Source organism: Eretmochelys imbricata, chromosome 6 (genome assembly GCF_965152235.1).
Source record: "Eretmochelys imbricata isolate rEreImb1 chromosome 6, rEreImb1.hap1, whole genome shotgun sequence".
Taxonomy (NCBI): Eukaryota; Metazoa; Chordata; order Testudines; family Cheloniidae; genus Eretmochelys; species Eretmochelys imbricata.
Genome location: NC_135577.1, coordinates 86,902,427 through 86,920,382, shown reverse-complemented (window position 1 = coordinate 86,920,382; position 17,956 = coordinate 86,902,427). Strand labels below are relative to the sequence as shown.

General features: G+C 40.0%; 1 protein-coding gene across 5 annotated transcripts in view; it reads left to right on the top strand.

Moving 5' to 3' along the window:
• Positions 1–17,956, top strand: part of RALGAPA1 (Ral GTPase activating protein catalytic subunit alpha 1) — a 238,597-nt gene that overhangs the window by 29,975 nt on the left and 190,666 nt on the right. For all 5 annotated transcript variants that reach the window (XM_077819060.1, XM_077819057.1, XM_077819062.1 and 2 more), the window contains exons 8-12: positions 5,533–5,671; positions 7,773–7,984; positions 8,920–9,159; positions 12,101–12,292; positions 13,703–13,840. In XM_077819060.1, the coding sequence (XP_077675186.1) occupies positions 5,533–5,671; positions 7,773–7,984; positions 8,920–9,159; positions 12,101–12,292; positions 13,703–13,840 (921 nt within the window). The remainder of the gene's footprint in view (positions 1–5,532; positions 5,672–7,772; positions 7,985–8,919; positions 9,160–12,100; positions 12,293–13,702; positions 13,841–17,956) is intronic.

The window sequence follows — 17,956 nt, the reverse complement described above, 5'->3', positions numbered from 1 at the left end:
TTCCCAGCTGTGTAAGTGATACGATGGGAAAACTTTTATGGAAAGCTGAGACTATTCAGTCATCAGTAAAGTCAGCTTACAATCCGGAGTCCTGCCTGGTACTGTGGAAATGAATATTGGTGATATGGGAAATTAGAAGCACTCTGAAGTACAACATGAGAAAATATCTCTTTGCAAGAGGTATCTAGAACAAGTGCATGGTCAGTATCTGATCTCTATTGCTCATCTCTATTCAGAGATATATGCAGGCCTCTTAACCAGCTCCATGTGGAGTAAGACCCCATGTGATGCCAGGCTTTCTCAGTTTGGGAATACTAGAGCTACGTGTATAGCTTTGATCAGATGGGATCATTGGATATTGTCCAGAGGGGAGACCCTGTGGAGCTGTGCAAGAATTTTAGAAACAGCTCTGTCCCACTCCGTCTCAACAACCCATGGAAAGGCCACTACATGAATGAAATCATCCATAATCTTTCTTCAGATCAGAGCATTAAAACCCTCTCCCCATCCTATTTCTATACTCTGGGAATTGAGAACAGAGCACAGCCTTAGCTGAATCATCTAAATAAGTTCCTAAATCATAGAATCATAGAATATCAGGGTTGGAAGGGACCCCTGAAGGTCATCTAGTCCAACCCCCTGCTCGAAGCAGGACCAATTCCCAGTTAAATCATCCCAGCCAGGGCTTTGTCAAGCCTGACCTTAAAAACTTCCAAGGAAGGAGATTCCACCACCTCCCTAGGCAACGCATTCCAGTGTTTCACCACCCTCTTAGTGAAACAGTTTTTCCTAATATCCAATCTAAACCTCCCCCACTGCAACTTGAGACCATTACTCCTCGTTCTGTCATCTGCTACCATTGAGAACAGTCTAGAGCCATCCTCTTTGGAACCCCCTTTCAGGTAGTTGAAAGCAGCTATCAAATCCCCCCTCATTCTTCTCTTCTGCAGGCTAAACAATCCCAGCTCCTTCAGCCTCTCCTCATACGTCATGTGTTCTAGACCCCTAATCATTTTTGTTGCCCTTCGCTGGACTCTCTCCAATTTATCCACATCCTTCTTGTAGTGTGGGGCCCAAAACTGGACACAGTACTCCAGATGAGGCCTCACCAATGTCGAATAGAGGGAGACGATCACGTCCCTCGATCTGCTCGCTATGCCCCTACTTATACATCCCAAAATGCCATTGGCCTTCTTGGCAACAAGGGCACACTGCTGACTCATATCCAGCTTCTCGTCCACTGTCACCCCTAGGTCCTTTTCCGCAGAACTGCTGCCTAGCCATTCGGTCCCTAGTCTGTAGCGGTGCATTGGATTCTTCCGTCCTAAGTGCAGGACCCTGCACTTATCCTTATTGAACCTCATCAGATTTCTTTTGGCCCAATCCTCCAATTTGTCTAGGTCCTTCTGTATCCTATCCCTCCCCTCCAGCGTATCTACCACTCCTCCCAGTTTAGTATCGTCCGCAAATTTGCTGAGAGTGCAATCCACACCATCCTCCAGATCATTTATGAAGATATTGAACAAAACCGGCCCCAGGACTGACCCCTGGGTAACTCCACTTGACACCGGCTGCCAACTAGACATGGAGCCATTGATCACTACCCGTTGAGCCCGACAATCTAGCCAGCTTTCTACCCACCCTATAGTACATTCATCCAGCCCATACTTCCTTAACTTGCTGACAAGAATACTGTGGGAGACCGTGTCAAAAGCTTTGCTAAAGTCAAGAAACAATACATCCACTGCTTTCCCTTCATCCACAGAACCAGTAATCTCATGATAAAAGGCGATTAGATTAGTCAGGCATGACCTTCCCTTGGTGAATCCATGCTGGCTGTTCCTGATCACTTTCCTCTCATGCAAGTACTTCAAGATTGATTCTTTGAGGACCTGCTCCATGATTTTTCCAGGGACTGAGGTGAGGCTGACTGGCCTGTAGTTCCCAGGATCCTCCTTCTTCCCTTTTTTAAAGATTGGCACTACATTAGCCTTTTTCCAGTCATCCGGGACTTCCCCGGTTCGCCACGAGTTTTCAAAGATAATGGCCAATGGCTCTGCAATCACAGCCGCCAATTCCTTCAGCACTCTCGGATGCAACTCGTCCGGCCCCATGGACTTGTGCACGTCCAGCTTTTCTAAATAGTCCCTAACCACCTCTATCTCCACAGAGGGCTGGCCATCTCTTCCCCATTTTGTGATGCCCAGCGTAGCAGTCTGGGAGCTGACCTTGTTAGTGAAAACAGAGGCAAAAAAAGCATTGAGTACATTAGCTTTTTCCACATCCTCTGTCACTAGGTTTCCTCCCTCATTCAGTAAGGGGCCCACACTTTCCTTGGCTTTCTTCTTGTTGCCAACATACCTGAAGAAACCCTTCTTGTTACTCTTGACATCTCTCGCTAGCTGCAGCTCCAGGTGCGATTTGGTCCTCCTGATTTCATTCCTACATGCCCGAGCAATATTTTTATACTCTTCCCTGGTCATATGTCCAACCTTCCACTTCTTGTAAGCTTCTTTTTTATGTTTAAGATCCGCTAGGATTTCACCGTTAAGCCAAGCTGGTCGCCTGCCATATTTAGTATTCTTTCGACTCATTGGGATGGTTTGTCCCTGTAACCTCAACAGGGATTCCTTGAAATACAGCCAGCTCTCCTGGACTCCTTTCCCCTTCAAGTTAGTCCCCCAGGGGATCCTGGCCATCCATTCCCTGAGGGAGTCGAAGTCTGCTTTCCTGAAGTCCAGGGTCCGTATCCTGCTGCTTACCTTTTTTCCCTGTGTCAGGATCCTGAACTCAACCAACTCATGGTCACTGCCTCCCAGATTCCCATCCACTTTTGCTTTCCCCACTAATTCTACCCGGTTTGTGAGCAGCAGGTCAAGAAAAGCGCCCCCCCTAGTTGGCTCCTCTAGCACTTGCGCCAGGAAATTGTCCCCTACGCTTTCCAAAAACTTCCTGGATTGTCTATGCACCGCAGTATTGCTCTCCCAGCAGATATCAGGAAAATTAAAGTCACCCATGAGAATCAGGGCATGCGATCTAGTAGCTTCCGTGAGCTGCCGGCAGAAAGCCTCATCTACCTCATCCCCCTGGTCCGGTGGTCTATAGCAGACTCCCACCACTACATCACTCTTGTTGCACACACTTCTAAACTTAATCCAGAGACACTCAGGTTTTTCTACAGTTTCGTACCGGAGCTCTGAGCAGTCATACTGCTCCCTTACATACAGTGCTACTCCCCCACCTTTTCTGCCCTGCCTGTCCTTCCTGAACAGTTTATAACCATCCATGACAGTACTCCAGTCATGTGAGTTATCCCACCAAGTCTCTGTGATTCCAATCACATCATAGTGATTGGAACACATCTAAAGGAGATTTTTCTTCAAGAATTCCCATTTTACCATCCTCGGACAATTCTTATGTTTTGCAGACAGATGGCAGCCTTTTTCTTTTCCCAGATTTGATCATTATCATTTGAACTGACGTGTGATTCCAGGGTGTCTCTCTGGGATCATAGTAGCAATATTAATGGCTTTAGAGAAGATTGAAGTTCACTTCACTTCTTCTCTCTACAGAACCCTGATCAAAAACATTTTCCAGGAAGAGATAAGACTGAAGAATACATAGTTCAGGAACCAAATCACTCTGTCTTTTGATTCAGGTCAAATAGACACATGATGCCAGGGAAGTCAGTCATAGGGCTGGGGAGGATGAATACTGTTGGGAACAAAGTATCATATGAGAAGATTGTTTCTGTGACACCACACCACCATTAGGGCCATCTTCATCTTGTTAACAATCTTTCAACGTTCATTGTCTAATCATCTCATTAACTATCCTCCCCATAATTTTCCACAACTGTGAACATTTAAAATCCATAAGAAAAAAAAGATGCTAACATGAATGTTTACTTTTATCTGTAGAAATTATAAAAATCAAATTCTGCTAAGATTCGGTATAATGTTCTCAACATTTTAAAGAAAAGGAAGTTTTGTACAATCCAATATTAAATGCTTCATTTGGGCATCCACCTTATTCCAACTCTGCAAGGTCATTCAGTATGTTCTTGGAACCTCGTTCTGCATCTTCCAGCACTACCCAGATTGAATCTCTGAAGGAAAGTGTCATTATATTTCCTGTCCATTAGAGTAGGCTTCCCAGTGGCTACTATCTATAATCAGATGTTTTTTATCTGAGTTTGGGAGCTTTCTCTAAGGAAGTACCATTATTATACTTTTTAATTCAGACGGGTACTCTTCATAACTGTGTTGTAGCATCCATTCCATGAGTAAATTCAAGAACTGTTCCTACTTCAATTAAGCATCAGAGTCTAGTTCTTAGGCGCACTCACAATTGCAGAGCAGAGTAGTCCTGTACTGAGATCTGCAGATGGCCATTAGTTGACCAAATTCTGCATATTGGTCATCCAGTCATAGCCAATGCTACTTCTCTTCTTTTGGAGAAGAGTTCTCGGTATCTTAGTGCCCTCGACTAGATAGATTATATACAAGTATCTCCTTTATCTTTATCCTAATCCCTGAGAGGGCACTGCTCTGAAAATCCCATTCTAATGGGTCTTTGGACCTTAGCATGAAGAAGAATAGGAAAACTTCTCAGTGCTTACCTGAAAATTTTCCTACTTTTGAGTACTAAGGTCCACAGATCCAGCCCATTCTGGAGACAAGTGGATTACCCAGGACAGAGATGTAAACTGACATTCAAGGATTTGGGTATGTTGTCAGTAGGTTGAATTTACCATATTCTGCAGTCAATATGCTTTGAGGAAAAACAAATCAATCTCTAATTTAAGAAAGTATATTTGAATTATGCTGTCCCTAGAAGTTACGTGAACTGGAAGGAATTTCAGAAAGCAGAGCATACCCCGGCTGTCAGTGATTGACAGGTCTGGTTCTGCTCTTGAGCTGCAGGCAGGCTGAAGTACCTATTGTAACAGATCTCTGGACATTTTTACACAAAAAAGAAAGGAATCTTTCAGGTAAGCACAAATATACTTTTATATTTTATAAAGTAACTTTGAAACAAAGCAGGATGATTTACTACAAATTAAACCCACTTCTGGAGGGGCCACCTCAGGCTTGATATTCTTAAAATCTCTGATTTCAGTGGGATTCTGCATGTGCTTAAAATTACATATATGGTTAAGTATTCTGCTGAATCCAGAGCTTAGAGGAAAAGATTTGCATAGTTTTACTAATCTCTCAGATAGCAGGTCCCTCCCACCATTTTGAAAATGTAACATTATAATTATTAAAATGCATACAATCCAGTCCTAATGTAGTAATTTCTCTTGTATAATTAAGCAATAGAATCTTTCCTCTTACTTTATCTTTGCTTCGTTTAGCAAATCTTTAAAGTACATTTGACGTTTAATTAAAACTGAAATTTGTTTGACTTTTGACAACTTAAAAAAACAAAAAAACTACAGCAAACTTCTGAAACATTTGATATACTTGGGAAATATTGAAACAAATATTCCATGTTTCAGCCTCAAAAAGTAATTTTTTTTTCTTTAAGGTCAAGAGTTTAGAATGGAAGAACAAGGAAAACCAAGAAAAGGGATTTTCATTCTTGTTTTCATATTTTAAAAAATATTACTTGCCTTATATTTTCCCAAACATCTGTAAGGAGACCAGTTTGTATAATCCTGTACTTGGTAAGTGGTGTTTAATGATTGTACAGATGCTTAAACATTTTGCAACTTACAGTATAGAGATGCTGCTTGCGGAGAACTTGGATCAAAAACATTTCCCTTACTGTTAAGAAATATGGCCTTTATCTATGATGTATGGTTTCAATTCTACTGATGTGTGTTGATGGAAACACCACTTGACCTCTCTTTTTAATTATTTAACAGTCAGGATGCTGTATTGCTCTGATTCACTTTAAATAAATTTAACTCTTACATACTTAAAATCATTTTTTTAAATTTATAGTTTTGATTTCATCCCACATTCCTAAAATCAGGGGACAACAGAAAGGAATAACTTAAGAAAAATATATAAACGAATGGGGTGGGAGGAAAAGGAGCAGAAGGAAAAAGGGCAGGGAGGGGAAAAGAAAGCATTATCTGTTTCCATCCACTTAAGAATTAATCGAAGGTTTCTAAAAAATTAGACAAGATCTTTTCAAGTTTCTTAGGTTCCTCTTCTCCAAAATGTTACTCGCTCTTTAGCTTCTAGGTGAGCCAATCGTAGTGCCAAGCTTCTATCCCAGGAGGCAGACTGCTGTTCTATCTAAACCATATTAGTCATTTGGATACACTCACTGCTCTAAGAACCAAGTTTAAAAAAAAAAAAAAAATCAAACATAATGCACCCTATATCATGGATTAAATTACATTTAGAAGAGAAAAAAACTGTTAGTTCTGTCGATCCAAAAGAAATTAGCGGTGTTGCTCATTGGGTAATATCCACTCCATTGACACAGAGCCAGATCAGTTAGACTCCATAATACCTTCTAAAGTTTAGTCAAGACAAGGCAAATTATATGTTAGCATGTGCTAGGCTGGTCATGTTAAGACCGTGGCATCTCCCAAGCTCTAAATTAACAAGTTTTGCATATGTTAAAATATAACTTGCCTTGTGTTAGAGTTTTAAAAGGGGTTGGTTAGATTAAGCTAGCTAACACAATTTAACACACCTTTCCATCTTAATTTAAACAAAGCCTATAACGGTAGAGTGGTTGGGCAGGTGAAATTCATGCCACACACTTTCCTCCCACTTGCTGGCCTCCACAAAAGCCAGCAAGGGCTGTAGTATGTTCCTCAAAACTGCTGTTAAAGCCTGTGGATTGGAATAGAGGCCCTGAACCCACCATGCCAGGGGTGCTGGAACCGTGGATCTACATCAACATAGATTTCATGACACTTGTTTTAGTATGCTCACTGCCTGTTCCCTTCATGACCTTCCACACTAGACCCACATAGATCAGCAAGGATAGCTTTTCTGTCCCACTTAGTGTGTTGACATCACTTTGCATCTGATTCACCTACATTCTCCCCCCCACAACCCCTAGAGGTTCAACCACAGGGCTTAAGTGGTATGATATGATCCTCTGCAAAATGGGTGAATTACTTCATCTGTGAATTGTTGCTCAATAACCTATTTGATCAATTATAAACAAATTTTTATTTCTAAATAAACCTACAACAGTTTCTTCCCACCCTAAATGAAAATGCTGTGCTTGTTTGGGCCAAAGTCCAGTTTGGGTAATTACATTCTGCCACTTAAAATTGCTCATGTAGTTTTAACTGAAAGGTGGCTTCCTTTACTTTTTTGTTCTGAACAGTGGCGTAGTGTTGCTGTTCGCTGTCAAAATTTTGCTGGGTTTCACTCCATGTCAGTGGCAGGCTATGTAATTCCTCAGTATAGTACATAATTTTAAAACAGCTTAGGGGATCATCTGGATAAAAAGGTACTTTATAAATTAAACTTTACTTGTTAAGAATTGTTTGTTACCCCACAAACGAGAGCATAAAGAAGGGGTAAATGGAGCGGTTCATCCAGTAGAAAATGTTTGCAGCCTTCTAGGCCACAAATACAATTTCCAGGGGCTGCCTTTTGAAGCTTAATGCTCTTCTCTTTTATTGCTATTGAGAGAATGTCTGTCCCATGCCCTTGTGGAATTAATGACTGTGCTACCCTGGGAGTTTCAAAAACCCAGAAGCCCTGGGATTTCAATTGGGTTGGATAGGGCTTTGAGGTAGTAAGCCTTTCTTCTGACACTAATTTTAAAATGCTTGCTTTTCATCACAGAGATACCACAAATGAGACCAAAGCCACACTATGTAATGGTAAAGAAAGATGCTGAAACCAATGAAGCAATATATTGCACAAAGGAACCTTTCCTTAAGGCTCGTGTTATTGTCATTCGATGGCTGGTGTCTTTCTGGCTTGAGCCAAAACCTCATACAGGACCTCATATTCCTGGGATGGAAGGTGGTGAAATTGTGCCAAAGAATATTCAGGTATCACCAAACGCACATTTCAAATAGTTTTTCTCTATTTTGAAAGATTTCTTAGTAGTCTTCTGTTGTGATGTCAACACTGAAATTCTACCACTGTATGTTTCTCTTAGGCCTTGTCTACACTGCCACTTACAGCACCGAAACTTTCTTTGCTTAGGGGTGTGGAAAAACACACCCCTGATGGATGCAAATTTCAGCCCTGTAAAGTGACAGTGTAGATAGTGCTACAGTGCTGGGAGCCATTCCCCTCACGGAGGTGGTTTTATTACAGCACTGGGAGAGCTGGAGCCACGATTACACAGCCACATTAAAGCGCTGTGTAGACATATCCTTAGTTTTAGCTAACTGAAGAAAGACTATTTGTCTTTAAATGAAATCTCCAGGCCTGAATCCAATATGGAAAGAATCGCCAAATATTTAAATCTTATACTGTGAAGTACTGTTTTCATTCACCTAACAAAATGTTTTGATCTATAAATTACTTTTTGGTGAATTGTTTAAGTAAATCTACATTTACTTCTCTGCATAGAGTGATATGCTCAGTTTCCCTTAAAGCCCAATCCAGCAATCCAAATTCTTTTTGACTTCCGTGGCTCTGTTTGCTGAGGTTTTGTAAGACTGGGTTGTTTGTGATAACACTTCTAAATACTCCCAAGAAATGTCTGATTATAGGTTAGCAAACTGAATAAAGGCAACACAGATTAGAATTCTTAGTGAAGGTCATTGATCTGACTGGACAATAACTGGACTTCCCTTGTGCTTGAGATCTGTACTTTAACTGGCTTCAGACAACCACTAACTTCCTACATAATCTAGTAGATATGTAGCGCTTTGAGAGACTTATTTCTCATATTGTCTGCAGAATTCTCTGTGCTGTTTTAAGAATTGTATTTAAATTATATTACTAGAACTAATTTCTTGCTCTTTTGTTTCAGAGAGCAGCTGCTAGCATGGCTTCTAGAGAAGACAGTAAAAATGACACTGTTGATAGACCCGATAGAAATACAGAGCCAGAACAATCTCATTCTAATACAAGCACCCTAACAGAGAGAGAACCAAGTTCCTCCAGCCTTTGTAGTATTGATGAAGAGCATCTAAGTGATATTGAAATAGTCCGCAAAGTCTTTTCTTCTAAAAGAAGTAATGTTAACTTTCTTACAGAGATATTTCGACAGGTAAAGAAGCCATCAAGTGTAGAAGATTTTTTTGTTTTTAGTTTAAACCCTGATAATATTGGTAGTTTTTGTTTCAAATAGGTTGTGTTAAGTAAGAGTGTACATAAGTGTAAAAGCTTTGATTGTGTTTTTATTTACACTGTTCATTTTAAATTTAGGCCAATGGTAAACACGTTGGTTTTTGTTCAGCAAAGTTTTCCATCTGTTTTTTCCACCTCACTCTCTCTCCCTTGTGGGTAGAAAGCAAAAGCTAATTTAAAACAACTAGTATGAAAAATCTGCCCCTGCTTCCTGGTTTTGTTTTGTTCATCACTTGAGGGACATAACTTTGACTTCATGTAATGTGGACAATTTTAGCAAAGTTATCTGGGTTAACTATATTGGGAGCCAAAAATCCTCCATCTGGATTGCCTAGCTAATTATGAATTGTTGCCTGTCTAATTATGAATCTGGAAAAGATACAGTTAGCAGATAACATGCTGTGTGGTGAGGTAGTAAATAATGAGAACAGGTTACTGCTACAGAGTGATCTGAATCTCCTAGTTAAATGGTAACAGTCCTATACAATGTGTGTTAATACAGGTGAATGCAAGGTTAATGCATCTGGGAACAAAGAATGCAGGCTATACCTGTGGGATGGGATACTGTCTTGGGAATCAGTAATTCGGAAAAGGATTTGGGGATTGTTGTAGATGACTGCCTCAGTGAGCACTCAGTGTACTACTGTGGCAGAAAGGGCTAATGTGGTCCTTGGATGTATAAAAGGGGACTATTAAATGGGTGTAGAGAACTGACCTTGCCTCTGTACACAGCATTGGTAAAACAGCTGCAAGAATGCTGTACCCAGATCCGGTGTCCACAGTTGAAGAATGATGTGGCAATGCTGGAGGGAGTTTGAAGAAAGGTCACAAAAATGTTTCAGGGGCTGGAAAACAATAATTTAGGTTGGATATTAGGAAAAACTTTTTCACTAGGAGGGGGGTGAAGCACTGGAATGTGTTACCTAGGGAGGTGGTGGAATCTTCTTCCTTTGAGGTTTTTAAGGTTGGGCTTGACAAAGCCCTGGCTGGGGTGATTTAGTTGGGGATTGGTCCTGCTTTGAGCAGGGGGTTTGGACTAGATAACCTCCTGAGGTCCCTTCCAACCCTGATATTCTATGAATGTGATGTGAAGCTTAAGGAGCTCCATCTGCTTAGCTTATCAGAGAAGGTTGAGAGGTGACTTGATCACTGTGTATGAATATTTACATGTGGAAAATATCTGATAGTGAGGGGCTTCTCAGTCTTGCTGACAAAGGCATAACAAGATCCAGTGGCTGGAAGATGAAGGTACACTAACTCAACTTTGAAATAAGACTCAATTTTCTTGCTCTGAGGGTAATTAAACATCAGAGGATCTTACCCCAGGGGAGATGATGGAATCACCATCCCTTGGAATCTTTAGAATGAGATTAGGTACCTTTCTAAAAGATTTGCTAAGATTAATCCAGCTTCTAGAAAAAAATTTACAGCCTGTGCACACAGATCAGACTGGATTATCATAGTGATCCCTTCTGGCTTTGGAATCTGTGAATTCATTAATAACCATGGCCCAGCAGGTGTGGCAGCATTCCCTCAGCTACATCATATTTCCTGTACTGTGAAAGCTGTAGAGCATTCTATGTTACAAAGCCAAAGCATAAGAAAATCTCTAAAAGGTAGCAGTTGCCTATCCTACTCTTTAGCTGACTTTGGAAGTCATAGAATAGCTGCGTCCCATTTTGATACTCCTTTGAAGTGTTCAGTCCTGAAGTTGAGAATGTGTTGTTCATAGCAAGAATCATGCATTTCTTTGGGATATTGGTATATCCAGTGGTTCTTGGAAAATGCACACTGGTTCAGTTTATTTTATTCTTTTTAATACAGCCAGTACAGTAAAAGTGCACAAGCTGGTAAAATTGTGAATTTAAAAGAGAGTGAAATTTCCAACAAGTATATTGCATTAATGTAGGCTGTCTTTGAACATAGTTAAGTTTAGCAGAAGCCCAAAACTTAACGTTGGAGACTGCTGATCTGAGAGCACTTTGGTATTAGCCCCACAGTTACATAATACTTCCTGAAGAGAGCAGCATCTTGCAAGCAAACTGGCTTCCTGAAATGCATTTTTTTCATAACTCTAGTTATGAAAAATGCCTTTTCTCTGTCATCTGTTTTGCGCCACTCATTCATAGCAGCAGTAAAACATGGCTCTTTGTTATCAATACAAATTCAAATGGCTAATATAATATCCTATTGCCCCATACTCTTTCTCCCCCCATGTATGTGACTGGATGCAGCAGTAGCTTCCACTGAGTTTTCTTTTCTTTCTTTTAATGAGAGTTTGTTGTTCAAATATCAGTGGGACCCTAAGATCTATGCAGGAACAGATCTGCATGGAGTCTCACTGCTTGCTGTTCCCCTTCCATGCTAACTACATCCAGGTCCCTAACAGTAAAGCTTTTTTGCCAGGTGTCACTTTTTCCTTTCAGACTTTTTTCCTGCCCTTCCCCCCTCCCCCCGACTTTCAGGGTGTTCCAGAGTGGTGTTGGGAAAAGTTAATAAACTAATACTGATGGAAATCAGCATTTAGTTTAAATTCCTGCAGAGTGGCTGCAGCTGTTTCTCCATCTGTAGAGCCTGATGCTTGGGTAGGAGCTTTCCTAGAGTTCAAAGAAGTGGGTTGGATGTTTCTCACTTTTCCTTTCCCCCAATAAAAATTCTCTATTTTGCCCCGAAGAGACAGAATGGATAGTATAGTGAGTCCTAAATTTTTTAAAATAAAATTAAGTCGTGTTGTCCACTTTCTATTTTCATATCACATCCATAAATTGAAATGCATGCTCCTGAAATTGTTTACTACTAGCAGTATCGTGAGAACATAGATAAAGTGTCTCAAATGTTATAACTTTTCCCCCCCCAACTAGGCATTTTTGTTGCCAATTTGCGAAGCAGCTGCTATGAGGAAAGTGGTGAAGGTTTACCAGGAGTGGATCCAACAGGAAGATAAGCCTTTATTTATGAAAGAATCTGAAGAAATATTGACATCTGTAAATATAGATTGTGATGAAAATGTTGCAGAACATAATTCAGCAGAGAAGGGAAAAGAGAGAGATGAGGTAAAAAAAATAAGACCTCCTTTAAAATTTAAAAAGACCATTGTTAAATAGATGTCTCATTTTCTGAACTATTTAGCATATGTACGTCTTTTCCACATAGCAGTCTGTTTGGTGCAGGAGCTGGGAAAGAGGAATGAAAGGAAATATTGAGATGAAAACTGTGAAGGGCACAAATCTGTCCCTTCAGGTATGAGTAAATAGAGCAGCAGCCCCGTGAAGGTGCCTGCCACCCGTAAAAGCTATGCTGCCAAATCATTCAATTCATGCCTGCACCTCACCTTCATATCAGTTCTCTGTTCAGATTGTTTATGCAAATGACCAGAAAAAATATTTAACCCAGCAGTAACCTGACTTCTAGGGGCTGGCATTAAATGAAATGAACCAAATACAGAAAAATCTTATTTTAAATTAAATTTTAAGGGGGAGATTTTCAGTCACAGACAGTCCCATTAACTTTCAATGGGAAGCCAGGCACCTAACTGCTCATATGCCTTTTGAAAACCTAATCCTACTCTAAATTTATAATAGTGTAATTTAATGTTAGTGATTATGTATATATTTAGAACTTGACACTGTGTATTCTCCTACCAAGAGCTTCCTAAGAGAAAATGCCTCAGTTTGGGGACCAAAACAAAATTGAGTTTTTCTCTAATAGGCAGACCTTTACCATCTTTAAATGCTGTGGTTATTTTTTTCAATTCCCTTCAGAATAGCTGTAAGCGTTTTCATTGGTTTTATATAATATAAAATATACCTTAGATGCACAGGGTGAAAGGCAAATGCCCTTGAGGCCTGACATTGCACATTTTAAGTCAACTGCAAAATTCCCCAATGAGTTCAGTACAAGAAGGAGCAGGACACTGAGGACTACGACTGCATTAGTAGTCTAGTGTACTCTCTAATATGGCTTATTAGTAAGAATGTGATTTGGTCAAGGATTCAGAGACTTCTTTGGCTCTGGCTTGGGCATACCCTGATTTTGTACTTTTTTACCATGATTGCTCTGTACATTTTGCATAATTTTTACTGTGACAAAATTGTATCCATACTTATTAGTTAGCAATGAACCATAAACTATAAACTACCTTAGGGAGATGGCTTATGCACTATATCCTTGCACTATACGAAAAGTGTTCCACGCAGAATGAGACAAAGTAGCAATTAATTTCCCCCCTATTATTTTGAATATTTGTTCTGAGACTTTTAAATTGTATCCTTTTTTTAAGGTGCCTAGACATACACCTTCTTCTTCCATTTCTCAGTCTCTGGGAGGCAGGCTGCTCTTTCAGTAGTCATTTTCAGCTCTTATTTTCTCCTTTATTAAAAAAAAAAAAAGAGGGGGACCAAAAACCTAATTCTCATGTGTTTTTTCTCTGGGAGTTTAAGAAACAAAATATTTTTATGCTTCAGGAAAAAATAACAAACTCTGGTCATGTTCGAAATTCAAGTTGGACAAGAGATGGCTGCTACCAAGATGCTTCCCATAAAACATCTGAAATAGATATCACTGAGCAAAATATACGAGCCGGAGTACAATCAGTGTTACAGGTATGGAATGCACTCCTCTTCCCACCTCAATTTTATTCTTTCATGTTTAACTTGTTTTCTTTAATATTGTGTAAATAAAATGTTAATGGATAAAACGAAACATGATTACAGAATGAGTCTGCTATTCCATAACATCTCAGCTTTGCTAAATGATTGTAGATTTAATTAAGGGGATGGATAATAAAGCTATAATGATAGTTTACTGTGTTCTTAGTGACTTCCTGCATTCTTTCTCCATTTTTGACATAATTTAACATATAGTATAACAGGACTGCATTTACTACTGTTGGCTCACACAATGAAAAAATAATCTTTATTTCATACCTTCATTACTACATCCGAAAGTGTACTCTGTTCTATAGGGTGTTACAGAAAAAATTATCTAAACTGTTTGTTTGTTTGTTTGTTTGTTTGTTTGTTTGTTTGTTTGTTTGTTTGTTTGTTTGTTTGTTTGTTTGTTTGTTTGTTTGTTTGTTTGTTTGTTTGTTTGTTTGTTTGTTTGTTTGTTTGTTTGTTTGTTTGTTTGTTTGTTTGTTTGTTTGTTTGTTTGTTTGTTTGTTTGTTTGTTTGTTTGTTTGTTTGTTTGTTTGTTTGTTTGTTTGTTTGTATTGATGAGTGCTCTCCTGTTTACTTTATGAAATTTTATCTATATTAGAATACATGCGGTGGCTTAATTTTATAGCTGGAGATAAACACTTATTAGATCTTCCTAACTTATTTAAATCATATTGTATTAACAGTTTATTTACATTTTAAAATGTAATTAGGTGTTTATCAAATACGAGGATTTGTGGAACTTTGCATGGGTGCATTTTAATTGGAAATAACTCACAACACTAGTATTGAATAAGTTGCAAATGCTGTAGTAAAGATTAGCTGGAGTTGTTTGTATAGCCTTATTTTTTTTCCCCCCATTTATTTGTAACTTCCTGAAAATTCTGCTCTTGGAGTTGAAATTTTCTATAACTGGTCTCAGCACTGAGGTCAGTTATTTTGGACATTTTGAGCAAAATGCCTTGTTCTTGTATTATAAGACACCGGAGATTTTTTTTTTACCTTGAATATTTTTTTTTTTTTGAGTGTGTTCAGTGTACATTGGAGTCTGACCATGAGATTATTCATGTGCATAATGTTGTTTATGAGCACAGGTCTTAGTAGTACTGTATTAGCACTTATATGATCACTGAGCATGCTTAGTCACTTTTTAGTTGTTGAGCAAAAAAACCCCATTCTTTTTTAAGTTGAATGAAAAAATCCTTGAGCTTTCCTGAGCTCAGCAGGCAACCTGAGCATAAGTTTTTTGAAATTGTAGGCTATATGATAGCTGAGTCTAGTGAGTCTCTGCTTATGTGATGTACTAGGGAATAGGGATGCTTTCTCCCTAGCAGACATAGAGGCTGCTGTTCTTGGCTGTTACCGGGAAACTTTTGCAGGGAGGAGACTGCAAGTCTCATCGGGCTTGTCTATGCAAATTGTTTAGATAGACCTTGCTGCCATTCATGAACAGTGCCCAAGAGCTACCCCTCTTTGAAACAGGAGTAGAGTGTGGCAGCAGTGTCCACACAGATACTCAGGCCTGGGTCTGCACTTAAAAATTAAATTGATGTCACTCGGCATTTTTTGCACCTTGAGTCCCATTGTTAGGTTGACCTAATCCCTTCAGTGTAAACATGGCAAGGTCAATGGTAGCATTCTTCTTTCAACCTAGCTACCACCTCTTGGAGAGGTGAATTAACTACATTGACAGAAACACCCCTGCCATTGCTGTAGGAAGTGTCTACACTATGATGCTAGTGTGGCACAGCTGCAGTGCCATAGCTGTACTGCTGTAGTGTAGACAAGGCCTTAGTGAGTAGCAGGCTAGGCTGTTCTGGCATGAAGCTAGCCTTTACTGTTTTATCCTATGCACTTCTGTCAGAATCCAACCAAACAATAGTAGCAGCAGAGATGTGCATTTGCTCCTCCCTCCACCCCATTAACCTTTCACATGGGTCACTACTGTGTTTGTACAATGCCTACTGCAATGGCGTCCTGGTCTATGATTACAGCTTCTAGGCACTACGGTAGTACGAATAGTTAACAAAGACACCCAAGAGGATTTTAAGAAAAAACTGTTCCTGTAATGTAGAATGTGTAGACAGATGTGTGACCTCCTGCTTGGGGTACCCCGAATTTTGTACCCCTGTGTAACTCCTCTCAGCCTCAACAAGTGAGGTATTTTGCTGCTCCCAAACGAGGTATGAGCTCCATGAGACATTAGCTTGTCTGCCTTGCCAGCAAACTCTTCAGGACTCTTAGTCCAAATCTTGCCTCACAGATAACAATCTGTGAATCCAACTCCTGAGTTACCCAGAGATGTTCCTCTGCAGTGTCCAGTCCCTCCTCACTGGACTGTGAGCTTTACTAGGGAATGTACTAGTACATTCGGTTTGGTCACAGAGACCCCTTTGGGACTGTCCTCTGATGTGCTGAAACTACCTCTGAGCACATTTTCTTTGCCAGCTTGGGACACCAGAACCCTGTCTTGTTGAGCCAGATATGCAAGCCTGCTGCAACAGAGATCCAGAGTCTGAACCACATCCCCAAAGCTGCAGACTAAACTGAAAACAGCTCAGCAAGTGCTCCTGTCTCCAGCACTCAGACACCCAGTTGCCAATGGGATCCAAACCCCAAATAAATAAGTTTTATTCTGTATAAAGCTTATATAGGGTAAACAAATAAATTGTCCGCCCTCTATAACACTGATAGAGAGAGATGCACAGCTGTTTGCTTGCCCAGGTATTAATCACTTACTCTGGGTTTGTTAATAAACAAAAGGGATTTTATGAAGTATAAAAAGCAGGATTCAAGTGGTTTCAGGTAATAGCAGACAGAACAAAGTAAAAAGAAAAGGAGTCCTTGTGGCACCTTAGAGACTAACCAATTTATTTGAGCATGAGCTTTCGTGAGCTACAGCTCACTTCATCAGATGCATACCGTGGAAACTGCAGCAGACTTTATATATACACAGAGAATATGAAACAATACCTCCTCCCACCCCACTGTCCTGCTGGTAATAGCTTATCTAAAGTGAGCAACAGGTTAGGCCATTTCCAGCACAAATCCAGGTTTTCTCACCCTCCACCCCCCCACACAAATTCACTCTCCTGCTGGTGATAGCCCATCCAAAGTGACAACTCTTTACACAATGTGCATGATAATGAAGTTAGGCCATTTCCTGCACAAATTCTCTGTGTATATATAAAGTCTGCTGCAGTTTCCACGGTATGCATCTGATGAAGTGAGCTGTAGCTCACGAAAGCTCATGCTCAAATAAATTGGTTAGTCTCTAAGGTGCCACAAGGACTCCTTTTCTTTTTGCGAATACAGACTAACACGGCTGTTACTCTGAGAACAAAGTAAGTTACCAAGCAAAATAAAACACAACACGCAAGTCTAAGCCTAATATGTTTAAGAAACTGAATACAGGTAAATATCACCCTCAGAGATGTTCCAATAAGCTTCTGTCACAGACTAGACTCCTTAGCCTGGGCCCAGTCCTTTCCCCTGATACAGTCCTTGTCAGTTCCAGCTCAGGTGATAACTAGGGGATTTCTCATGACTGGCCCCCTTTGTTCTGTTCCACCCCCTTTTATATCTTTGGCACAAGGTAGGAATCCTTTGTCTCTCTCTCTGGGTTCCCACCCTACCTTCTAAATAGAAAAGCACCAGGTTTAAGATGTATTTCAGTATCCTGTGACATGTTCACATGTCCTTGAGACTTCATTACCCACTGGCTGGCACACAGGTATACAGGAAGGCTTACAAGTAAACACAGCCATTTACCACCAATTGTCCTAGTTAATGGGAGCCATCAAGATTCCAAGCTCCATTAATGGCCCACACTTTGCATAGTTACAATAAGACTTCAGAGTAATACTTCATATTTCTAGCTTCAGATACAAGAATGATATTCATACAAATAGGATGAACACACTCAGTAGATTATAAGCTTTGTAATGATACCTTAGAGACCTTTTGCATAAAGCGCATTCCAGTTACATTATATTTACACTCATAAGCATATTTCCATAAACATATGGAGTGCAACATCACATGGACATTCACAGAAATGTA